The sequence below is a fragment of the Colossoma macropomum genome, unplaced genomic scaffold (assembly GCF_904425465.1).
Source record: "Colossoma macropomum unplaced genomic scaffold, Colossoma_macropomum, whole genome shotgun sequence".
NCBI lineage: Eukaryota > Metazoa > Chordata > Actinopteri > Characiformes > Serrasalmidae > Colossoma > Colossoma macropomum.
In genome coordinates, this window is record NW_023494799.1 from 15,938,349 (window position 1) to 15,965,439 (window position 27,091).

The following is a 27,091-nucleotide window of genomic DNA, read 5'->3' on the forward strand; positions in this document are numbered from 1 at the left end:
CAAAAGGAAGAAAGTATAGTATGCAGAACAGGTGCTTGACCAAAACAAGAGAAAGACAACAAACAAAAGAGGTCTGTGTAATGTTGCTCCCAACATCAAAAGCTCAGCTGTAATCCAAAATTCTCTAATGCCAAGTAATCAAAGCACTAGAGCACAACCTGGCCTTAAAGTTCCAGGGAACAGTGTAACATATTAAAAATGGTCGGCATGCTACCGAAATTGGATGTTGTATTAAAAATCCAGCAAGACAAAAATATGATTAAAACTGGAAAACATGATTGGATGAATAAATGAACAGTCAACAGGCAGGCGAGTGCTGGATAGTTATGCTTAGTAGGTTAGCGTTCACTAGGTTGCTGTCTTGATTGCAGATGTGTGTGGTCGTTTTGTTATAGCTGTGTGGGTGGAAAAATCCACATGACCCTTTAGTTTTACTCAAGATTAGATGTGCACTGAAATATATGATTTAATGGACATTGGTACGTTATTCATGCTTTACACATAATATTTTGCGCCCATAAAACAAGAACAGGCATTGTTTGTTTGAAAGGTGAACAGACCTATAATTTTGTACAGCATGAGGATCTAAGCCAATTAAAATCCAATTACAGGTGCACTGTGCATTGTCTAATAACAAAGTATAATTAGCGCTACTCAGTGAAAGGCTTTGTGGCAACTAAAAGGCTCACAGTATTAATGGTGAATATTAAACAGCTTCAAAGACTCTAGTGTAACTACTGTATACTACTTTGGGCACAAACTTGCAGTTGTGATAATAACCTTAAAACTGACTTCATTGGATTTCATAATAAGTATGTTTTATATTGACAAATATAATTTTAATATTGTTCTGATAAAAGCTATCTTTATGTACCAACTCACTAGAACTGCCATTTGAAACAGACTGGGGGCATGCCAAATATAGGCTACAGGCTAAAGACGTGAGGGAGTGAGACACAGAGAGAGCATGGATGACAGAAATGGGTCTTGTGAGTCAGTCTTTATCAGAGAATCTGTGCTGGATCTTCTCAGTGGTACCGAGCGATATGAACGCACAGCCAGCTCAGACATGTGTCAGGCCTGGAGCAAAACTGATAAAAAAAAAATAAAAAATAAAATAAGAGGGTAGAAATCTGTTTAAAGATTAAACCAATCCTTAAATTTGAACCAATCTGAAATCTTTAAAATCTTATTCAATTCTTCTCATAAAAAGTTTTTTTTTTTTAAATATTTATTGTAAACGGTGTCAAAATATCAAATGACCAATGTGGTTCAAGACAAAGCAACAGTTAACAATAACTGATAGAATACATTAGGAAGTCCATGAAATGTCAATTGTCCATTATTGTGCAAAAAATCTGGCTATATCTGAATATAAGCTATGATGAACAATTCACACAAGATATAGGTCAAGTGCAGATAACGGTCAAAATAACGGATGGAATGCTACTCTTTGGTTTTCATACATTCTGCTTCTGTGACAAAACAGTGTTCTTCTGCAGTTGACATTCATAAATAGAGTTTATCACATTTGAAGGTTGAAAAACCACAGGCTAAAATATAATAGAGAAAGAACTGTTTGGTTCAATAAAGTGTTTAAATCAGTCTATTCTTCATACATATGGTCTTAGCGCCAGTTCTGAGAAAAGTCTGCGTTACTAAGCTCATATTAAACGGCAGAAAGAGTATCCACTATTTAAATCTTTAATGTTCCATTTAGATTATCTTTGTGCTTAAGTGCTTCTGTAAAACTGAACATTCTTTCCTTAGGTTCTTTGTGGTTCCTTTGATAGAAAACATAAGATTCACAATAACTGTTAAAGCAACATGGACAGACAGGATAATCAGGATGAACACAATGTCTTCATTACACAAATAGAACACAAATAGATAGTATAAACAACAAAAAAAACAAAACATTAAGGAGGTTTCATTAAAAATCAAATGAGAAGTGAAAATACTTCTCTTTCTTGACTGGTGGACCCCAGAAAAAGATGGAATGCTGTTTTAGTCATGGACCACTCTGTCCTTGACTCAAGCTCTCAAAGTTATGACTTGATGTGAGATTGATTTGTTGGTGCTGTTGCGTCACGTGGCTTAGTTTCAACTCAGAAAACTTCACAATATCCGAGAAGTTACACAGAACCACCAGGAATGCGTCTCATGACTTGTTGGCAAAACATGAGAGAACTCATCACAAAGGACTTTAAAGGCAAGATAACTGCCTGGTTCTCAGCACCATTGATCTGACGCTGCGCAGATTATTGCATACTTGCATAGAGTCTGGGGGAGGCTTGCCAAAAGGAGCCTTACTTGATAAATGCCAGCCAAGGACAACGTCTAGCAGGCTGCCCGCTCCTTGCACAGAGTGGAGGTTAATCCTGTTGGAATATCTGGAATCCCATTTCCCACCTCTGTGGCATATCCGTGCACCTCACTAACAATGCTGCTTTCCTGGAATCTCGCAGAGGCTAGACAGTGAGAAAGGTCTGCCTGTCGAATGTTAAAGATGTTTTGGCTTCTCTGTTCCACTTATTTGTGATGATGCACAAACCAGAGTAACCTAATTCTCATCAGCAGTCATGAACTTGCGCAGTGCCAAGAGAGCTTGGAGACTGTCAGGTTTCTAAGCACGGTGTGCAAAACTTGGAAAAGTGGGTCAGCATGCTTTTCCCCTCGCATCATCACTGCATAAATACTCCCACGTGGTTGGGCCTTCTTAAACTGGACACATCAGCTGCTTGCTCTGAAGGGATGGCTTGGGGGGCTATTGTATTGCTATCTGCACAGATGAAAGGCAGAGAAACAAGGAGATTATGTGTGCCAGCACTCTCCACTCTTTCTGGCTTCACTAGCCTGCATGGAGGAACCAGAGTAAGCATGACACGCCACAGCACAGGCCTCTATTGGTAAACAGGAGAACACAGCGTTATGGGGCGGCGGAGAAAAAATGCTGATTGCTCTTCACCCCGCTGTTTGAAAACAACTAATCACAGGCTTAATAAAGAGCAGCTGGATCAGATGCCTCAGCATGGTGCATCTTCAATGAGCTCAAAATAAAAGCAATGTTACCTCATTTGCATGCGGAAGTGCAGAGGAGTAGCTCTGTTGACTGGAAGTCATTACAAAGTTTTGATAAAAGCAAACGGATGATCGCAAAAGGTAGAAAAAGCTGTCATGTAGAGAATACTAAAGAAAAGTGATGATCACAGAGAATATGGTGTAGCAGCTACTGAAAAATATGATATTTGGGCTAAACATATGATAACATCTGATGCAAAGTGAATAAACAGTATAATAGTACAAGTATACCAAGTGTTTTCTCATAGTAGAGATCCTCATTAAATCCCCTCTGGATCCTAGATCCACCTAATTTAAACCTTTAGCACATGTGCTCACTACTCACTGGTCAAGGCCCACTGCACAATGCTGCATTAGCAAGAGATGATATAAACTTTGAGGTATATAAACATGTTGTCGCACTCAGTCATCAGGTATAGCAGTGTTGCAGTTTCCATGGTAAATGTAAACTGGTCCATCGCATTGGTAGTAGAGCTGGAAGACATCACCATAGCCGTGATCCCTCCACCAGGTGCACAGCTGCCTGTTCCAGCCACAGGCCAGCTGGTAGAACAGCTCTGGATGTTCCATACCTATCATGGTAAAGAAGTCTTGGTCTCCAAGGTGGCCCCTGAAGTGGTACTGTTCAGCCAGATGGGCCACTCGTTCAGGTTCCAGAAGCTTGTTGTACAGGGCTGAGTGCCTCATAGCCTCCAGGTTCAGCAGCATCACCCCACTGTTGAAGCCCGGCAGGCCATTTGGAGGGGGCTCACCCACACGGGACTTGGGGTTCTCTTTGCGGTACTGCCAGAAGGTGTGCCTAAAGCAATAAAGAGGAAAAGAAACCAAATGTTACAAACATTGTATAAGGGTAAGTATATCCTAATCTGACCTGAAAAAAAAGTAGTGTAGCCGATCAAATCATATAATATGGATCGGTATCAGATATATTAAATCCAATCAAATTCTAATCCTTTGTCAAGGCTATTTTACTCTATTTATGCCACTGACGTAGAAGTGACATAAACTATATTACACAACTTGTCATTAAGGCACATTTTAGAAATCTGGAAAAAGAAAACAGTCGAAAAGCAGCTCATGATAACTGTGGCTTTGAATGCAGTAAAGCTAACAACCTTTCATCAGGACACAGTACAGATAGCTGCAGGTGAAATGTTAGTGCACAACTGTTACACAGTTAGCAGTACGAGTAACAGCACATTCAGAGACAAAAGAGAAGTAGGCTACTTCGCTCATAAGCAGCCTGAAAAGCCTATTTAAGACACTGTAATCGAATCTGATTGAGTCAGATCGGGCAATCAAATTCAATTAGCAAACATTACACTAAAGACTATAAAGTATACTCATTTCAATGTACATGGAGTTGAGACGCACTGAAATTCTGGCCACCAAAAACGTCCATCTGCATTAGCAAACAAATATTAAATAGGCCTACAGCAAAGTGTCAAATCTAAGGCTGTAAAAAGTACTTGAATGCTAATAAAAATGAAAAATAGTGATTAAAAGCACTTAAAAGCACTACTCTCCTGCAGCGTCAGTTTGACAGCTTGAGCAGAGAAAATTTTGGCTGCATGGATCTACCTCCTGGTTTCTACAAACACCATTACACAAGTGATTTATAATCTCTGTTCATGTCAAGTATCAAGAGGTTTACAGGTTTGAACAAGACTTTTTGCTCAATATGCAGAATACAGCAAAGCAACAGAAGCAGAAAAGAAAGCCCCTGCTAGTATGTTAACACCATCTGTAGCATCAGCTTTTGAAATGAAGAAAAAAAATAACCGAATTCATTGCATTGCATGACCAACAGTTCTTTGTCGTCTCGAACGTTGGATTTCAGGGCACATACTGTAGCTGCCATACTGCAATACTTTTAGTAGGTTTGTCAGCTGTTTTTCTTTATTGTCAGCTTTTTGTGTTTGGCTGCATATATCTTGGATTTCAGTTTGGGTTCCGGGAATTTCCATTTCAGATCTTATTTTGGACTCATTTGGATAGTCAGTATTTACATGGGAGGCAAAAATTTGATTTGAATGTCTCTATTACAAGAGGAATGTGCCACAAGCTCAGTGTCACTGAAAAGTGATCATAAGATGCTCTGGGCAAAGTCTAATGTCAAACAGTGAAGACTTGATGACCGATACTGTGAGTAAACAGAAGAGTAAAATTCCATCATAGCAACTGAACTGAAGGCTAATATGGTATGGGAAAGGAAGTGAGAACCACAAGACTCGAGGGTCAAAGTGCTTTAATGGAGGCACGGAGCATGCCTGGCTCTCCTCCAGCTGGCGGACTGTGGCTTCACAGCGACTCTAAAGGACAGTGCTGCAGCTGAACAAAAAACATGACATTCACATAACAGGAAAAGTGAAGAAGCAGGAGCCAGATGGTGTGCCAAAGGCCACTGCCAACTCAGCAACCTCTCCTCCACCTACACACTGTATGCAGTCTTTCTACGTTAAACCAGCCAGTAACCCAGTAGTCACCCCCCACCAACACACCATACCACTCTCTGCATGGAATCCCAGGGGACCTCTTCTCCTAATAGGCTTGATAAGTGAAGCTAGGGGACTTCAAGGAAAAACAGACTCCCTTATGACTTTGAATTAGGATACTATGACTTTGATCCAGGCCATACATAGAATACACTATTTTTTCCTAGAAAACATCTGTAGTGTTCTGAATTATAGATCTTTTTTTCATGATATACGTTGTTGGGAGTGGGCTTTGCACATACGAAAACATCTATGCTATAGTATGACTAATAACACCTTTAAAAAATAAAAATGCATTTTCCAGTACACGTCAGCTGTTATTCTATCCAAAATTGTTACAAATGGATATACAAGGACTGGTAGGAAATGTATAAAATTTCAATACCCCTGGTAAAATGAAATGTTTTCTTGATTTTAAGTGAAAATAACACATCCTCTAAATATGCATTTTAATGTGCTATTTTTTTTGCTTTGTAAAAAAATGTCCTAACTTCTGCACAGGCCACATTTTATATTTTTCTTTTCCACATAAATAATGAGTAATTGTGGTATAAAACGTGCTGAAATGTGTTCTCTGTGAAGAAGGTGTTCAACAAGACATGTAATTTGACCAGGGGGACCCAAACGTTTGAATACAACTGTACATATATGATTGCAGTGATCCTGAGATGATACACAAAGTAATTTTCAAGAAAATAAAGAAATAACAACAGTTATCAAAACCAATTATGGACCAAACAAAAAAAATAAAAAATCAAACAATTTCATGAGGCTATGGCTTGTAGGTACACAGCAGATCAGTTCCAGTCTGCAGACTCAGGAAATACCTGGATAAACAATGAAAATAGATTTAAGGAAAGCCCCTGAAACCCAGAAACTGATTGGACACAAACAGGATGTGATCTCTTGCCTGAGAAATGCAGCCAGCTTTGGCATTCCAAAAATCCTTAAAATCCCAACTATGTTTTTCTATGCCCAAATGTGGACTCCTCCAGGTTTCCTCCATTCACAACTGCAGCAGGATGACCAGTGGAGTCAAAACACTATATAACTTCTTAAGGGAAATGTCTGAGTCCAAAAGGGCTGAGAAAACACAGTGTGGAGGCAAAATCTTTCTGATGTCATGAGCAGATTCCCTCTCAGAAGAAACTTCAGAGGCAGAGGTTCAGAGCTGCTCTCTCACTGACTTTCTCAAAAAGAATGAGCTGAGGAAACAACAAAGCGATTGCTCAGGCTACTTCTTGTGGCAGGTTCAACTGACAGCAGAAGAGCAGAGGCTGAGGAGAGGACACGGAAACATGGCTTTTATCTTCCTGTCTCTGACTTCAATTTAGTTAGCAGAGCTACTAGAGGAGGCTGCTAGAGCTGAGGACTACTGAGGTAAACTTTCATGAAAGCACTAAGCTTAAACATGCGCAGTCACTTTCAAAGAGAAGCCTTAATAGAAAAGTCTGAAAAGGGCTCTTCTTTGTGTGTTCTTTAACCCTCACAATTCAGAATCCAAAAATCAGTTTAACTTGAAAGGTAACTGAAATGAAGACAGATCTGCATTTAGCGTTTGATTCTATTCCAAAGTATATTTACACACACAGTCGTTTCAAGACATCAAGCATACGTTTCTTGTTCATTATATATCGCTGTTGTCGGAAGAAAACCTTGTATCTCCATTTTTGACGTTTTCCAGTTTTTGACATAATTTGAAAATACCTGTTGCCCTTTACACTGTGTGTAAATTTCATGATGAATGGACAAAAATAAACGGATCATAATGGAAAAAAATTCTGGTTCCATTGACTTACATTAAAAGTAAAGTAGGTTTTTCCCTTCTCCTGTAAAGTTACCATTTTGGAGATAAGAGGTTTTTCTTCCGACAACAGTGATATGCAGCTACATTATACATCCAAAAGTTCATAGGCATTTGCTAATTCAATTGTTTCCCCTGGAATCATGGGTATTGTTAGGGAATATGTCTCCTCTTTGTTGTATTAACAGCCTCTACTTTTCTGGTAAATTTGTACACTACATATTGGAACATTGCTGTGATGATTTGATTGCATTCTGCCACAGGAGCATTAGTGAGGTCCAAATCAGCCCCAAGGTGCTCTATCACCCCACTTCCACTGCCCAATGCTGGGGTGCTTCATTTCACTCTAAATGAAGCTTGATGTGGCTCAGGTAAGGCTGCTCCAGAGCATTCCATTCTATTGGCAGTGCTATTCTATGAAAGTACAAGGTGCGGGTGCACAATATCAATACATGAGTCAGCAATTTTTCTTTGAGTCAGTCAAAAAATTTTGAGATGCACCTCAAAATAGGTGAATTCACTAACTGGAAGGGGCATGTCACTACTTTAGAACTTTAAGTGCAGAGGTGACTCATCCATTTAACTAAATTAAACATTGTTTAGTAGAAATAAAAAACCCTAACAAAACAAATCAGAATTGTAAAGCATTCATAATATTGGCTTTGGTGTTCTCTATGGGACTAAAAAAATCAGCTTACCTTACATATAAACAGAACAAGATAATCTGCCTGCACCTCACACAAAAACAGTGGTTTAGGGTTAATATTTTTAATGCTGAAAAAGGGTCGCAAAAAGGGTCAAGAATGTCTCAGTGTCTGTATAAGAGCTCTAATTTAAGGCAATAATAGGCTGAAGAAGCTTCCTATTAGCCAGCTTCTTTTCACTGTTCCACCTTAAATGGTACAGCAGATACATTCTGCACCTGTACTGTTTAAGGTGGAACAGAAAATTCAAATAAGAAACTGGCGATTAAGAAGCTAACTTCAGCTTAATGTGATAATGTCGGTTTTAATTGCCTGGTGCAGTCCAAATGCTTTTGCTGCTCCTCTGAATTGCTAGGTAGCACTGCATTTATTTGTGAGAATAAACAACAGTGTGCTGGCTAGCAAGCAGTCCATCTGGAGCAGAAAGAAACTTAAATTAATTAAAACTGCACCAAACGTTGCAGTTTGTCAGCATATGACAATACTTGTTTATTAGTGATGACAATAATTGCTAACGGTGGTGTTTTTCCATTATCTTGTAGTATTTCAAGTTTTGTAAATTAATAATAATAAAACAAATAAAATAAAACAGCATTTTTTAATTTAATCATTAATCATTAAAGTGAAAAACATCATGGCTTTCCTTGTTCTTATAGAATATTCTAGAAAATATTCTACAGAAGATTCAAAAACGGAAATATTTCAGTTGCACCCCTACTGGCTTCTTCTATCAAGTGTTCAAAATAGAGTGGTCTCCTCAGACCAAACCGCTACTGAGAACAGCAATAATAGTAAATTAGTCCTTTCACTGCTATCATTGAGACTTGACACAACCTCATGTACAAACTGTTTCCTCCTCATGATGGCATTGCCTCAACTTGCTCTAGTGTTAGCTTAAGTATAGGCTCATCTGAAGGAGCAGTTTCCATTCAACCCTCCTTATCCAACATGAAAACATGCCACACTCATGTCCAGTGCCTAAAAGTTTGATTAATGTTAACATGGTTTGCAGACTGTTTTAGCTTTAAATTGTCATACATTGATGTTTTCCCAAATCCCAGGCACGTATGTCAGCATGGAAAATGTTGTAAATCCAGTTTATTTTCAAATAATACAAATTTTAATATGTAAACCTCTTTGTGCTGCTGAACGCTTTAGTCTGTCAGCAGAACTGCTACAGCATCTGCATACTCCATTTCCTCTTTCAATATGTTTGTACCTTATTTGACATATTTTATAACCCAAACTTGACCACCAGCCACCACAAAGTAATTAGGCCTAACCTTCACAAAATCAGAGGCATACAAATGGCTGTCAAATAAAACACGGACAATCTTACTTTGTGCTACTGCTAGATCACATGGCCAACAGAAGCCAGACATACCGGTCACAAAAACAAAGACAAGACATCAGACAAGCTGCTTCATCTCAGCCAAAACAACAATCAAAGTAAGAGTCCCACTGCAAATTACCTCTCAGGCCTTGAACTGAACTAAAATACTTCTGTCTGTGTCAGACAGGCTCTACTTGAAGGGAAGCTCTATCACAGACGGCTGAATGTGTGTGATCACACTGACATTTCATTTTTAAGAGGTCATGTCATGCCCTAAGAGAGCATGATCTACTCTGTCACCCAACGAACACCAGAGGACAAGCTCTCAGTCTGATAGCATTCGGTTTTAAAGTGCTGCTCTTCATCTGACGACAAATCCAATGTCTGAAAGAGAAAGGGAATGAGAGAGAAAATATATAAAATAAAATAGAGGCCCTATTTTCCTGAGGCAACATGCAACAAACCACGTCAGTTGCTCCTAGATGACGCAAAGACTTGAGGTTGCATCTAAAAGCCACGTGCAATTTTTATGCAGGCACATATGGCAGTCCTGGGGTTTGACCTCAGTCACAGTGACACAATCGTAGTATGATCTGCCAAAAGTGCACATGAAAAGCCTGTGGACACTAACTAGTATTAAAAACGTTTTTAATTCTAATGACTATGTTTTCTTTGTCAAATGGCAATAACTTACCATATTAAAGACAAACCAGGTTTATTTTGAGGGAGATACTCTTAACAGAACTGATATTTTACATGTTTTTGTTCATGCGTTCCAGCATGTGATGGCACTAATTGCAAACTGAGGGCCTTGTTTAGAATAGGCCCTCTTGTGGGCATTTGTGTGGTCAGGCCCATTACATAAATGCACATCAGCAGTTGGGGACAAGATGTCAAACTTCCTATTACGTCTGCTTCTTCAGTCTCCTTCACAAGCAAGCATTTCCATTTCTGACGACCGCTTGATGAGTCCTTCATTTTTACTGGCCCTACCATAAATAGCAACATTTAACAGTGCTTCATGTCCACTTAATGAGAGGTCTCAAGATCAATCCATACCATTTGAGCAAAACCCAGAGGAGAGCTACGTGCAATGCAGCACACACTGGACGGAGGAGGCAGACCAACACAGATGTTCTGCACAAACAAGTCAAACACTAAGGAATATTCCAAGGTGGTAAGAGTGCAACAAGAATTTATCAAATGAGAAGGCTGAACAGTGATAGTTTAAAGCTGGTTAATATTTTAAGTGCAGCCTGGCTAGTACATGTAGGTCCACATGATGCACATGTACACAGATATGTCTTCTCAAGCTGTGCTCAATACAGGACTTGGGGGAAACTTTGTAATACAAGTTACAATAACAAGATTTTTTTTTCCAAGTAATGTTTTTAGCATGACATTTTAACACGTGGCAAAAAAGTAAACAACAAAAATGGAGATGCAAGGTTTTGCACAACAGTGAACACTGTTAATGTTGTGAAAGTTATAAATGAATTATAATCAACTGATTAAAGTCATCATTATGTTTTCTACTGTGTACTATTCAAATGAAATTACTAGGGGTGGGGAATGCAATCGTGATTGTCTCATAAGATTCTGAATTGATTGACAACACATCATAATATGATAAGGGCTAGACTGTAAAGCTGCAGCATACACCATAAAATTGCTCAGCGTTTCCCAGAATGCAACATACCATCTAAGGAATATTCTTCACAATTTCTGTACAGCAAGAGTCCCAATGGTTCAGATGAGCTGTAAAATTATGAAAAAAATATACTTCATGGTTTTCCACAGTCATAGCTGAATTTGAGAGTGACTGCACTATAACTGAAAACATATGGACATAGCTTTTTTTACTTGAGCAGAGCATTTGTAGCAGTTTTTCTAGCAGGGGGTGCCATTAGCATGCAAGTCCCTTGCATGTGTGTCATAAGAAAGAGAAAGTCATATAGGCTAGAGAAATAAAAAAAAAAGAGAGAGAGATTCATCAAGATGCCTCAAAAACCATTTTATAATTGCATTTTGGCACACTAAATCAAAATCGAATTGTGAGGTGGCAAGAGATTCCCACCCCTAGTAATTACACAGGAGATTAAGCAATGAACCATAATCCTAGAGACTCACATGAGAGCACATGTACTCAAGTACTTGGATAAGCTGGTCAGATGCTAGTATTCGAATAAGAAAATCAGTATACATGTATCAGTTACATTTCATCAAGAGAAGACAGTAAAATATAAATGCCAACATTTTAGTGAATTGAATGGTTTGGCACATCTTCGCAAATAAGTTGTGTTATAGTTTGCTAGTTCAAAACAAGTGTCTGAACGTAGGTGCACTGTCAAGGTCGTCAAGGACGTGGCTTAGAAGGCAGAGACAGCTGGGTTTGCTGTATAGCAAACTACGCTAACTGCTCTACCTCATGTTAGCTAGGTCCAGAAACAATGAATATATACTTCTCGGACTAATGTTTTGGCACACTGTCCACTGAGGATAAACAACTCTCTGTAGCAGACAATGAATCCTCATCAGCATCCAACGTGACACTGGTTAAGTCTGTTATCTCAGTAGCTCATCTGAAGAGGCAGCCTCTGTTACTCACCCAACAGACCTAGTGATTTCTTTTGGCTGTTTTTGAATAATAAAACATGTTTTGAAGTGTATTTCTCTGCATGCTGCCATATTTTTCTGCAACACCAGTGTTGTCACCTAAAAAGGTAAGCTTTCAGACAGACTGCACAACACGATACAACACACAATAAGTCTGCAATTCTGAAATTTTCTGATTTCTGTTTCAATGTCAAGAAATTTAAACGTGACACAAAAGTAAAGTATGTTTTTTCTTTCTACAAAACAAGGCTGTATGCACAACAATAACTTTAGAAAAATGGATGCTGCCTCCGGCCATGTATTGAGAACCAGTGTCATTCTTTTGCCTTGAATATTCCACATTTAACAAAACAAAATATGATTTCTTTCCACCTTTTCTCAAGCTATATGAAAGACTTATTTTTCTTCTAACCCCAGTCTTTCACAAAGTAATATCAAGATAATAATTTGATTCCAAGGATCTGGGAATCTGAAATGTCAGATATGTCAAATAGTCAGCTGTTAATGGGATGATCTCTGTCCAAGAGCTCAATATGTTATTTTACTCAGTCTGTCTATAAAAAACGAAAAGATGAATGCAATAAAGATGTTTTCTAGGAAATAATACACCACAGAAAAAAAGAAAAATCAAGTTTCCAAATCAATTTGGTGAGAGAGACATGGCAAGACTCATTTCTTTTTTGATAGAAAAGCATGGAGAGCACTTAACTCCTTAAAGCGCAGGCTTAAGTCATTCAGTTATTTTAAGACTTTTTACTCACTAACTACTATAATTTCTTCATTATGTACTTTAAACCTAATATGTAATTTATTTAGTTATGAGGAAGAAAATAAAGCATGCCAAATATGGCCCTGTGCAACTTACATGGGTTAAAATAGCTGCCTCAGGGACAAGAACAGATGTTTTAAATTTTCAGTGTGCCACAACCTTTAGCTTCTCACGTGAGCCATATGGTCAAATGCTGTTTTCACAAAGAAAAACAAACAAAATCAACACCACCTGATACAGTTATGAATGTTATGTATGTATGGCATCCAAAGCCACTACTTCTGCTGCATTCAGCTTAAAGTGACTACAGAAAGTCACATTACAAAACAAATGCAGGATTAAATAATGGATATTCAAGTTTGTTTCCTTTTTCACCACAATAACCCACCATTATGCAACTAAAAGGAAGTCAGGTTGATAACAAAAACTATTACAAAAACAACAACAAAAAGCAGTAACTGCAATAACTGCAATAAAAATAAATGTGTCATCAAAACTATTAAAAATTTTAAATAAATAGTATTATAGAAACAAATGAAAAATAATACATGAAGCTTGGAATCACTGGCTCTGCATGGAAGTGGTCTGAGTCCTACATGGTGGGGTGCTTTTATCAGGTCCCTTGAAGGAATACAATGTCCAATAAGGCTTGGAGTTGGGCCCTGTGTTCCTTATAACACTTGATCTCTTGGCAATGTGCTGTCCTCTCATGGCTTCTCAGACCACTGCTATGCTTCCCAACTTCTAATACTCAGATTTCCAGTCACATCTCGGCATGTCTGGCTGACACCTCATCATGGATAGCAGCCCACTACCTGAAGCTTCATGGTCATTTCATCTGAAGATCCATGGGGGCCTTGGTGTAAGTCTCGATGACCAGTTATTGTTATCGGTTAATGTTGTTGCAAAATTGACTTTGTCATGCAGGTTTCTCCTCTACAACATCCTGAGGATTCAACCCTTTCTCTCTAATAAGGCCAATCAGTTGCTTGGTTCAGTCTCTTGTCATCAAGCCTTGACTACTGCAACTCATTCCTAGTCATCAAGCCCATGATCCAAAAAACAGCAGCAGGACTTGTCATCAATCATTCTAAGTAGAGCCATGTCACTCTACTGATGTGTTCGGCTTCAAGGGCTACCTGCAGCGGCATCAAGACTCTTTTATGTTTTGGCAAAGAGGTCATGGAGCAAACCTCCACTGGTTGTCTGAGAAGCAGAGTCCCTCACTGTCTTCAAAGGTCGACTGAAGAACCATCTCTTCATGAAGCACTTAGATGAACACTAATCTTGCAGTTGAAATGTCTTATTTCTGCATATCTTTCTATTTAGATCAGCACTGATTCTTATTTTTGGCACTATCTAAGCTCAAGGTTGGACTCTATTTGTACTGAGGATACTTCTCTGAATGGACAACAAAGCACTTTAAGTCGCTCTATTTATCAGCGTCAACTAAATGTTATAAAATTGCCAGAAATTCTGTCCAAAGTGTAGATTCTATGCTTTAAATGAATAGCATGTTTAAATTTATAAATAGAAGATATTTTAATTATGATCATTATTTGATGAAAAGTTATCGTCGGGCATAAGAAATCTTTTTTTAAATGGTTTTTATCATTGCTTGATATCAAAACAAAGGGCTAAAATTCAAAAGTGCAGTCTTGAACCTGTTAAGAGAATGTAAATCGCAGGTAAATGTGAACTTACTATGTATTTAAATATGTAATCATGTAATTACATTTACAGTCCCATCTAAGGGTTAAATGAAGTGAGCAAGCAAAGTGATAATATGACTATATGATATAACCTTAAGTACCAGCACATTCTGACATTCATGGGCACCTGTAGCAGTGGACGTGTGGACAAGCCAGCTGGAAGAGCAGCACTACCCACTGCCAGGCCTGTCTCAATGCATTCTGCCCACTTCTGTGATTGTGCCATTTTGCCATCCCACACCGGACTGCTCCCTCTCTCCTCCAGACCAGGATGGCAATTACAGCCAAGAGTCTCAGCACTGAGCTGCCAGGTCATCTGCTCTTCCACTGTGCGTTCAGCTAAAACAGCTAAACACCATAGTGGAGTCACTGTGAGGTGCTCTGAGAGAACAGCCTGTACCGCGCCCCAGCCGAGGCAAGCAATGCTTGCCACAGCGTTCTCTGCAGAGACAGCACGGGTGTCCCTCTTTGTACTTAGGCACTTCCAGTGTAAAAGCCTGAACTCCAAGACCTAAGCATAATCTACTGTAACAGTTGGACCAGAACATAATTAAGTTGCCCTTTACCTAAGACTCATGTGATGTCCACCAATAGGATCACATGTTAAAAATGATTAGACCATTACAAATTAACTAATTCTTCACATGGCAACTGATCTCAACTTACTCTCAAAAAAAAGGAAAAAAAAAGAAAAAAAAAGAAAAACATGACTATAGCAATTTAAACAGGCCAAAAGGGGAAAAGTTCTCAAAACAGGTTTGACTGAAACTTCACAATGAACCATACTCCATAATAGGGGAGCTCACAAACACATGATGACTGCAATTATAAAACTGATGCACCAAGTTATTTTCTCCCAGAAGACAAACATGCATGAATATTCATCGGATCTATTTAAAGTTGCTTCACTTCCGTTCTCTCAGTCATTCAGCAACTGTGGTGCGTGTGCTTCCCAGGGCATGTGAGGTGACCTGTCTGAGTACAATTTGTGCTTGATCACTAAAGTTCAAATGGACTAACAAAAACATATACAGCATCTAGTATTTCAACGGGCAAATGCAGCTCTACAGATTATGAAGGGTAGATCATAAGCTAACTTAAAACAACTTTTAGAGAACTTGTACCAAAGTGTCTGAAATTCGGTTAATACAATGTGCTTCTGAAATATAGATGAAGTGAAAAAAGTCAAAATATCATACATACAGATAATATAGATTTTTCTTATTTTAGTAATAAGAAAGATTTAAAATCAAATATCACAGGAATTAAAGTGAATTTTCATCATTTGTTATAACTTGTTTCAGTGTTCAGTGTTCAAGACAAAATGCCTTTAGCCTACATACTGGACCAACTGGAATTATCAGGTTTGCAAACATAACTCACTATTATAACTGGGCTCATTAATGTAATGACTAATTTCGAATAGGAGGATTCAGTGCAATTTTCAATAGAGAAGACATATTGTGTCTCTTGATTAGGAATTAGACTATAGGATGCACTGGCCCCACACACACTGCTAAACGTCAAATGGATCAGTTCTCTTATTTTTTTTTCATCTTGAGTTATGTGATATGATTGTATTGATATGACTATGTAAAACTGATTAAATTAGGTTGTTTATTTAGGTCATCATCCTATAAATTTAATTCTGTTAGACTGAGATGACCTCCAGAGGTGGTGTGAAGCATGGAGGTTACACCAAAAAAAGTCGCTCTGTGGCATAATGTGATACAGATAGTAATACACCTGCATTGTCTTGTGTCCTATCCTGTCCTCCGTGTGCTTTAGTGCCACATGCATGGATTACTCTGAACCAGAGTAACACCAATGTCACAACTTTGGCTGCTACCCCTGTTTACAGGCTGACTACTAGCATGGGCTGTTACCCGTGGTTCCCCAAACTATGCTCTCCAATCGTTCCAAAACAGAAGCCAATTTGATATTCTTGTACTGGCTCCAGGTCTCTACTGGTGCAACGTTACTGAGGGTATTACTCTGGTGGTGCTGGTGGCTCACACTGACATTAGCACCCAGTGCCACAAAGAGTTTTAAGAGTTAAGAAATGCAAAGTCCCAAGGGCCCCCTAAGGTACCATCTCAGTAGGATTAAGATGGCTTCACCAGAAACGGCAGATTCTCCAGAGGAGATGCTTAATTCAATGTGTACTACCTGTCTGTGGAGTGCAGATACACAAATGAGACCCAAATAACATACTGCAGATGTGGAAAAGGCTACCAGAGAATGCTATGATGTCTCCCCTCAGTCACTGGGGAGCTGCCAGAGATTATGGCATGTTTCTGGCTTATCTAACTCATTGTCACATCTCGGCATTGCAGTCTCCAAATATGGCTGTTTCAACTGCTTAGTGCCATAGCTGAGGGTCATGGTGCTGGAACGTAGGACCAAGTTTTGGCAGCATGTTTTCACACTATTCAGTGGCCCCACATAACTATGTTTCATCCCATAATTAATCTTCACAGACTCAGTTATTTCCTAAAACCAGTTACTTCATACACCCATGGCTATCAGCAACAGGTACTTCTTTTGTGCATTTTTCTTTCCAAGTCCAGCACACCAGTTAGAATTTCTATTGTTCAGCTTACTGCTTGCTCCAAAGGCACGTAATATGTCCACAAGAATGTGGACACCCCTCTTAACTACTGAGTTCAGGTGTTTCACCCATACCTATTGCTAAGAGGTGTATAAAATCACTCACTCTAGAGTTTAAACATGCCTCTTAAAACATAAGCACAAGAAATGTGCACTGCAAGCTTAATAACATTGGTTTCCATGGCTGATTAGCTGCACACAAGCCTAAGATCACGATATGCATGCCAAGCGTCAGCTGAAGCAGTGCAAATCACAACGCCACTAGACTCTGGATCAGTGGAAACTCTTTGGAGTGATAAATCATGCTTCACTATCTGGCAGCATGGTTGATGAATCTGGGTTGGGCAGATGTTAGGTAAACGCTACCTACCAGAATGCATAGTGCCAACAGTAAAGTTTGGTGGAGGAGGGATAATGGTATGGATCCCTATATTAACGCCTATAGTTTTGGAATTAAATATAAAACAAACTTGTACGGATGTGATCGTCAGGTGTCCACATACTGGCCATATAGCGTACTTGCCAGTTCAGTGCAGAATACATTGCGCCCAAGATCATGAAATCCCTATCATATAACACAACTGGTCTTTATATCTCCCTTTAGGAAGCCAAAGCATGACACAGTGGCTAGAACAAGTGCCGAGTGTGAAGCTACTTCCTTCACTGATGAGAAGGACGTTCAGTGTTTACAGTCAGCCCAAAGTGTTTTATGCCCTTGAATTTTGTTAACAAGACTGATGGTTTTTTTCAGACAGACCAATGTTTGTCTGCTAGAATGACAGGTATAAATGAAGTATTTGTACAACCTAAGAGGTAAAGAAAGGGGCTTCATTGATTGGTGTCTATTAGCAACTTCTTGGATATGGCATATGCTCTCAGTTCCAGGGTCAGACTGACTTCATCTCATGTAGTGGTACTTGATGCTAACTCAGCTTCACTCTAGGCAAGTCCTATTTCTTATGACTCTGTTGGTATGTAATCCCATGTGCTTCGCACCACATCTTGTGGTCAGCTGGAACAAAACAGAATGCTAATTACAGTAACTGTGGCTCTATGAGGACGACTAGCAAAATGGTTCAGAATTTGTAAGAAGGATAACACCATAAAAGCGGTTTTTGAATTACTGGTTGCACTACATTGCATGGCTTTGTTGCCTTAAGATCTTGACTTTTCTATTACCTTCAACAAATGTGAATGATAATAAAAACTAAACTGTGCATGGACTTCCAAATATAGGAAACAAAACAAAACATATCTAGGAAATCAAAACAAAAACCAAACATTTACACAATAATAAAGGCACTGAAGAATGATAAGTCAAAAGTTTATCTGTTACAAAACAAGATAAAACTATAGCAGTTATAAAAACACTTTCTGCTTGTAATTTTCACTGTCCAAATGTGAGTAAAAAGCCACAGCAGATCACAGTATAGTATAAGACCACAGTAGTAGTATTAGACTACAGTAGGCTTGAAACTCACACAGAGAAAGGCAGCCAGTCTTTTAGGTAAACAGACAGATGATCATGGTAAGTTACCTCAGCTAATGTTATTGTTCAAGCCGTTAGGATATAGGAATAATATGTGTAGATTACCATAGAGCCAAGTGATTTAATTTAATTTTTAACAAATGATATGTCTTATCATGTTTGTAGATTAAGGAATTCCAGGATAAGCAAATTTAAACTGAAAACATTTAAAGAATTTCTGTCTAAGACATATTTTTTCTTGCTGTCGTTGCACTCCAAATGTATGTGAAGATGACAAAGAAGACTATACTGGCTAACTGTATGTTGTTTGAACAGAAACAAGAAGGCTACTACTACTAACTACTTAAAGCTATGTAGATGTAGATAGCACAATCATTTCCTTGGCATTTCACTGTTTGGCCTGATGTCTGAAATCGATTTACAAATGAAATGATAACAAATGTTTAAGCTAATTGACAAACAACCGAATAACACTTGAAGAGGCCACCTTCGACCTCACATCAAGATCTTTACATCATGTCACAGTGCCAGTACATTTGGCAGCCTCTCATCTCCAAGCCAAACATGATAAATCTTAATGAATTGTTTACCCTAGAACTACCGGCCTGGCCAGCAAGGGTGGTTATCGCTAACAGTCGGGGGGGGCGGGGCTTGCTGGGCAATGCAGGACAGTAATGACACCGTACTAGGCCCTCAGACGGTAAGGCCCAACCCAGTCAGATGCGGTAACTGACGTATAAAGCCCTCACCGCGCATGTACTTAGAACTGGACGTGCCGACCTAGTGGGGGTTCCCCCTAATTTATGAGGAGAGAAGCAGGACACGGCCCAACATGTGAGGACTGACAGAGATCTGTTTACATGGACCAGAGCTGCTCTCAGTGTTGCCCGAGGCATTAGAATCACTTCCTTTAGTGCAGAAAAGTCTGGCACCAGCTACAACCCTAATTCTCAGTATTGGACCAAAGAACTTTCTAAACATCATAGAAAGAATCAGGCAAACAACATTCAGGCAGCAACGTACTGCAGACAAAGACATGCTGAGTGAATAAAGGATCTGAAGCTTTGTTTATTTCATGCAGAAAAAGGAAATCAGTTTAGTCTCGCTTGACAAACAATGAGCATTCCATGTGGAAAACAAAAGTGCATTGATACAGACAAAAACAGGCCACATCTTAAGAAGCAAAGTAAGAAAGAGCTACAAAAGTAGGTGAGGCATTACTCCAGCAGAACTTGGATCATAAATCTGACTGTTGGTTCGTAGATTTTTTAATGCATTAACGGTCATTTTGAGCAGAAACAAACCTTTACTGACAAAAAAGAGTTCACATTATTAGATATAGGATGCATGTCCAAAATAGCAGATCCATCACAACCCAAGCCAATATTCTGTGAGTCTGGATGCTTAGTGAGTGTGGAAGCACCTTGACCTGGTCAATATAGATTACAAATCAAATGCAAATGTAATAATGGCATAACTATGTAATTCATTTTGTAAGCATGTCATTACATATGAATAATGAAACTAATTACTCTTTTCTAAGCGTTAAATCTCAGGTGATTTGTAAGGTGTCAAATATGGATTTGACATTTCATTCAGCATCTTACTACAACTACTGCACTATATAAAACCCAGACACAGAGCACAAATCCATAGTAGGTGATAAGTGGCTTGAAACTTACACGGAGAAAGGCAACCAAACGGAAAAAATATTATTTGTCTGTTTCCACCTCAGCTTTTCACTGAAAACAGCAAGTTTGTGAAGTGTTAGTTAGCTGATAAATTGAATAAGTAATGTGGAAATTAATCCATTAGTAGAGTGTAAAATTAACTTGAACTTCTTGTTTATCAGCACTTTTCTGTGACGCTTCCAATGTGCCATAGCTGCACTTTATACTTTCCCCTGTCACGGTGCGGTGCTTCTCTGACAAAAACAAGTCATATCATTAGAAGCAGAGCAGAATGCATGTCCAAAATAGCAGATCTATCACAACCCAAATAGCAATATTCTGTGGGCGTGGAAGTGTAGATATTTTTTACTAGATAACCTACAAAATCATATTCAGTATTCTCAGTGTTTGCAGCTGCCCATAAAACTTCTATTAGAGCTAAAGCAAAGCACAATGCATCATAAGTTTCGAGTTAAAATGACAGACATAATTTAGTAGTAATGAAAAGATCAATGGAGAACATTTGTTCCCTCTTTCTCGGCACGTCCATTTGCATAAATAGACATTCTGGAGAGACACCATTTGTTAGAGATGATCACATGAGGAGGCAGTCAATTTATCTTGCAGGCACAGTGGTCTAGAGAGAATATGTAAAACTGTTGCTGATGCACGTGCAGCGACTGATGATATGCAAGCGTAGCTAAATTGGATCTCCTCACTCTCCATTTCCTTCATCAGACACAAAATGTTTCATCTCTTTTCTTCCATTCCTTGCTGGGAGAACTTTTTCCCCCTCAGTATGAAAGTGATGTCAAACAGGGAGAACAATAGTTTTACTGATTAAAACCCAATTTGTGCATTGGGGCAGTCTTTTCTGGGGGGAATGAAAACAGTCAGTATTCATATTCTTTTTTTTTGGACAACAGTCATCGAGACCCAACTGACCTTCAGATAATAAAAATATGAGTCATGTTTTTTCCAGCTCAATGAGAAAAATATTTTGATCCTGCTGGATAACACAGATATGAGGCTAACCCTGAAAATTAGCAGTTATTGCAGGTGCTGATAAAAGCACTGTGTAATCTGACGCTAAATAGTTCTCACTCATGTCTCCCTAAAACAAGTACTTTCAGAAGTGACGACTGTAAACTATAAATCTATACCACATTTGTGTTGTTACATATAAGAGAAGATATTTATGATTTGAACCTGATGAAAAGTTACTGAAGTGCGTTTTGTTTAGCAGAAAGAAAAACTATCCTTTTTGACGCATATGTCCATTTGAAACCAAAACAAACTAAAAAATAAAAATGTGGAAGTCCAGGTTTGAACTAAATTCTAAGTAGGTAATTTATTATGGTATCAGACTCAGCATCGGTGAGTACTAAAAATATGTATACAAACTCGGTCTGACAAAAATATGCAGATGAAAACAGTAAGTTTGTGAAGAGTTAGTGAGCTTATACCAAATCTGATTAATTCACTTAATAACATTAAAAATTCCACTTATTCCATTAGTGGAGTGTGAAATGAAGTTGAGCTTCTTATTTTTTGGCACTTTTCTGTGATGCTTCCAATGAGCTATACCTGCACTTTGCACTTTCTGCTCCCCGAAACCAGAGACCCTATGGTGGGGTGGTGCTTTTCCACTAATGTGTGGTAGTCTTTAGCTGGTTACAGTAATTTTTCTGTTTTTTGGATAAGAATAAGACAAGAAACTTATGACCTGACCAGAACATTAGACACATTAGACTCCTTACTGTCATCTATTGGAGTGTAATGTTCGGACGTCTCCTGGTTCTTCAACATGAGAATGTATAAAATTAGAGAGAAAGTTCAAAACTTGTTTTCAAACACGTGGATCATGGAGACTTTCAGCGACAAATTAATCTGTTTGGAGGATCTCTCATTTAACATCTTTCATAGAAACTACTACTGGTGATCAAAACTAGGCATTTGAATCCATCCCCAAGTAAAGTGATCAGGGAGGAAAATGGTCAATGGTACAAGAATATCAAATAGTCTTATGTTATAATATTGTTACATTGCCTCCTAAACAGCTTTTTGGGATTACACTTTATTTGGTGTAACTGACTACAGTGATGAATACTGCATAATCATGAATAGTGAAATCAGCTCGCCCTCTCACACTTTCATGTAGCTAGTATGAAATGGTGCCTGTTTTCAAATGCTCCATTTTGGGGTGCAAGAGGGAGTATGGTCACTCTCTGTATTCAGTTCCAAATAATGAAACGAAAGCAAAATGGCTCCAATTTCTTTTTGGGGTTGAAGGAACACCCAGTAAGCATTTTTCTGCAGACTTGTTTACAAATTGGGCTCAGTACAGCTTGGGATTTGACTTCACTGCAGGCAATGTGGATGAGAATACGTTTACTTTTTTTAATCACAGCCATCATATCAGCCAGTGTGCCGAGACCTGGCGAGCGTCCAGCATGTATTCAGATCATTTCGGAGTCAAAGATTTACAGCTAACAGATAAAATGCAAAACTTCAGTTAACAAAAAAAAAAAAGTCACAAACTATTGCAGCATTGATTGCACGTTCCATATTTATTTACAGATTAAAAAGTCTTATTTTTGAAGCAAGATACAATTACAATTTTTGGTTCAGGTTCAAGTTCATGGTCTGAATTGTCTTCTTTAGTCATGTAGCAGACAGAACAGAACAGACAGCAGAACACTCCTCCAAATGGCAGTGATAACAAGAACTCATCAGCAAAACACCAGAGGCTCGTCTCCCTCCGTTGATTTCTCACCCAGACGCGCACACAAACAATGCACTGTATGCTACAACAAACCGCAGATTCACCTCACAGATAATGGAACTGTCTGTCTATGCACTCAAGAATATTAACTCACATGGAAGCAATATTTCTACAGCGCAGTAAGCAGGCACAGGCACCCTGTGTAGTTGACCCTGTTCTGATATGTGTTCACTCTGTCAGTGGCATCCTGTTTTCCCTAAAAAGCTCTTGTCAAAAACAGTCCCTCAGTCTGAAGCCCCCTGTTGCGATCTTGTTTTTGAATGCTATGTATACACAACGAGCAGTAGAACAAAAAGGGGGAAAATAACTCCACCATGCTCCTGTCAACTGTAGTGGAGTCGATCCTTCCGGCAGACACAAGGGACCTTTTTACCTTAGACAAACAGTCTGCATCTCGCGGTGCCTCGGTTCCTCTACAAGCTGCCATTCAGAATCTTAACATCAACATCAACTTTGAAGCTTCCATGAACATTTGTTATGGTTCTTTCTTCTTTGTGCGTGTTTAATCTCTAAGACCTAGTCTGCCTGTGCCAGGGACTTAATCCTTGAACACTGCAGTTGCCAAGTTGCACAATTTCTGTGTTCTACAAACACTGGTTTTAGGAATGACTCAATTTAGTGTCCACAAAACTTGAGCATGCAAGCTCAGCGATCAGATGGAGAGCAACAAGTCCCTGGCCACGTTTCTGGGCAAGAGAAGCCACACGTCGGACACTTACTCCGCTCCTGACGTCATCAAAATATGACCCAGTGGCCTTTAGTACAGAACACAAGCATAATAAACCACTGTGGAGCCAGACAACACAGCAGTCTTAATAATCTCCATTCAGTAGCCACTACCAAGGTCACTCACTCAGTCCACTCAGTGCTTTGGAGTGGATATCCCCCGTTCTGCTTTTCCCTCTCTTTAACTTTCATATAAACAGAGCTTGAGATGCAAACGGTGTGCTTAAAACTGCTGTGTCCCATCCAGAGTAAACCAAACAATGCAGGGAAGCAAAGGGCCTAGATTACTGTTAACATATTGAAGGTTACAATCCATTTAGTGAGTGTCCCTGCTCAGTGTTTACTCTCATACCAAGCCGTGTGCGCAGGGTAGATTCCAGACAATTGGCAGGCTGCCCCGCAGCATCTGGTGCCCTGGAGAGGGCAAGGCTTGGCTCAAGTAGGGAGACACAGGAATCGAACTTTGGAACAAGTGCATGAAAGGTGACCCATTTTCTTTGATATCAAGGTTGTAATATCTCAGATGCAACTCGTCATCAATGCTTAGAGAAAGAGCTCAAAAGTGTCTTACTTGGAGGTCTTAAGAACCCACCTTTTGCCAACAGAGCAGATAATAGATGGGAGACCTGGTCTGCAGTGCATTTCTGAAGTGACATATTAGGGTAGCTCACATAATTGCTTCATGAAAGGCTCCAAGGTTTGGCAAAATAGAAAGAAGTCTTGTGACTCAGAGCACAAGTCAACGTTGAACGTTGAAAAACTAATGCTAAACAACCAAGGCTGACTGATGATTGCCTTCTGTTGCTGAGAGCACACATGCATGCATCTTCTGCACCTGCATGGATGGAAATAAATTTCCATATCAGAAGGTGATTACAACAAAGTTGTAAACAAACAAAAAATCAAAAAAGAAAAAGAAAAAAGAAAACGGGAAGACTTTCACAGAACTGGTGTTTGGATTAAAATCCAGTCAATGTTCTGCCGAACACATCTGGTAAAATATTCCCTCAAAGTACCAAACAGAAAAATCAAGAGGCATGTCTTTTTTACATATGAATACTTTGAAGGAAGTTGTAAAACTACGGCCGATAGCCCATCGTAGATGCTCCATGATGGCCCGACAGCCAACAGTCAGCATAGAGTGTCAGGGCCCTAAGAGCATCGCTGTAGGTAGACATTCTCCACAGCACTAACACAGTGAAAGTAATACATTGAGCCTCAGGCATCTATATCATCCACCAGGGATTTGGAGCCTCACAAACATGCTGCACCAGTGGAAACTAAGTGATCCGTGCTTTCTTTGCTGTTAAGACAAAGAGCAAAAAATGTGCCAGCCAGGCGGAAGGCTTGGAAAGTCCAAACATTAATTATGGTGGCCCAGAAGGGCCATCCTGCTGCTGCAGGTGGTAGATCGTATCACTTCAGCTTTGCTGACGCACTGTTGATATTTCAGTAGCTGATTACGGACTCTCTGTTTTGGAGGAATAGCTCACTTGGGGATGTTTCTTTCCACAGGCAGGACTCACTCCATTCATGCGTATACCATATACGTCACACTATGCACCACAAAACTTTAACTTGATTGCCACCCATATATGAGTCCATACGAGATGGGGAAATAAAAGGAATATAAGTGAAAAAATATGGGTTTCCAAAACCAAGAGTCCAAAAAATTATTTGAGAAAGATACAGAGAAAAACCATGCAAGACCTGTTAGACCACAAAAACTATGAGATAGGAGAAATTAAAGGATCACTCTGTTTATCTGTCTATTTGTCTATACATCCATCCTAGACCTCAACATTATTGAATGGGTTTGGGATTAACTGGATTGTGCAAAGCAGAACACACAACTTCTAAGACTTTGGAGGTGTGACAAAATCTCCCTGCAGATTTCTTCAAAAAAAAATCTAGCAAGCCTCCTGAAAATTAAGGAAGCTATTATAAAGGCAGGACACAGTAAATACTGAAAAATGCAAGATAATTTATTGTTTAGCATGCAGTGCATTTAGTTTTTATAAATTTTATTTTAAATGGATGGGTTTCTGCTTTTTTCTTGATTCTGAAAATAGAATAACTTGTACATAATGGCCATTTTTTTCGGGAAATTGGTCTCAAATTTTTGTACAATACTGGAAATACTCACTTACTTGATGAAAATGAACGCTTGGGCAAAGTGTCAAACTACTGTGTTTGTCCCAGTGCATTTAAACATTTAAAAGAGAACATGATGTCACACTGCCAGATTTTTAAGACATGTAATTGTAAATTTTGTAAAGGACAGAAACATGACTGCATTTATTAATCTTTCGCAATGTCCTGCATTTAGAGTTGCCTCAGATGTATTCGGCCTTTTACAAGCCCAAAAGAACCTGAGTGAGTGTCCTTGAGTAGGGGCAGCAATACAGAGGAAATAAATCAGAAGAAACAAGGGAAGCGGGGGATGGGAGAGGAAGAGAAGAGAGCGACGTGTAAACAGTCGCAGCTGATCAGCTGACTCGAGCGCCATCTAGTGCAGCACATCAGGCTGGGCTGCATATCCACGGTTTAACAAAGAAGCGATCAGAGATTGCAGATTACTTCCACAGAGTCTGTTACATAAAATGTTCCAACACAGCACTTTCAATGTAATATTTTGTTTTCAAAGAAAAGCTCAGCACATTGTGTAATACATTGTTTTCCTTTGTTGTTCTTCGGAAGCCTTTGAAAAAGCAGGCAATTTTGGTCTAAATGAGCATCACAGCCTTACTGATGCTGGCTGCTAAGTGTCTTTCTGAGCACACAGTAAATGTTTTCTATCATTAAAAAGAACACATGCACAGCTAGGTCTCAGCCATGTCCCTCTGCAAGTATGTGTGTGGGTTTGTCTTGTGCAGCCAGAGAACTGGGCAGCAACATTAAGCTGGAAATCTAAACTGCCCTCCAGTACAAAGCCAAACCTGATGAGCAGTACACAGGCATCCTGTTGTTATAGCCCATAAACTCTGACTCTCACACACACATACACACACACACCACTCCCCCAGAGGAACTTCCTTTGTTAATCCCCTGTCACAGTTCTGACTCTCCTTGTATTCCTGCAGGTCTTAACATTGTAAGCTCGAGAAAAACAGCCTCACAAAGCTCTCTTCACTGGCACTTGACAGTCTGCGCTCATAGGGGAAAACTTTGAAAAGGTAACACCTCCACTTGGCTTTTAACGTGCCCCAGTTTCAGAGGTATGACCCTGTCCAGCCACCAGACAACATCGACCACTTTGGCTGTTCTTTTACCCATGACATGCGTACTGAATTAGGT

The 27,091-nt window shown here is 39.2% G+C and overlaps 1 protein-coding gene across 1 annotated transcript in view; it reads right to left on the minus strand.

Annotated features, from left to right (window-relative positions):
- Positions 1–518: 518 nt before the first annotated feature.
- xxylt1 (xyloside xylosyltransferase 1) overlaps positions 519–27,091 on the minus strand; it is a 57,625-nt gene continuing 31,052 nt past the window's right edge. The window contains exon 5 of the mRNA XM_036586761.1: positions 519–3,880. Coding sequence (XP_036442654.1) covers positions 3,484–3,880 — 397 coding nt within the window. The 3' untranslated portion in view covers positions 519–3,483. The remainder of the gene's footprint in view (positions 3,881–27,091) is intronic.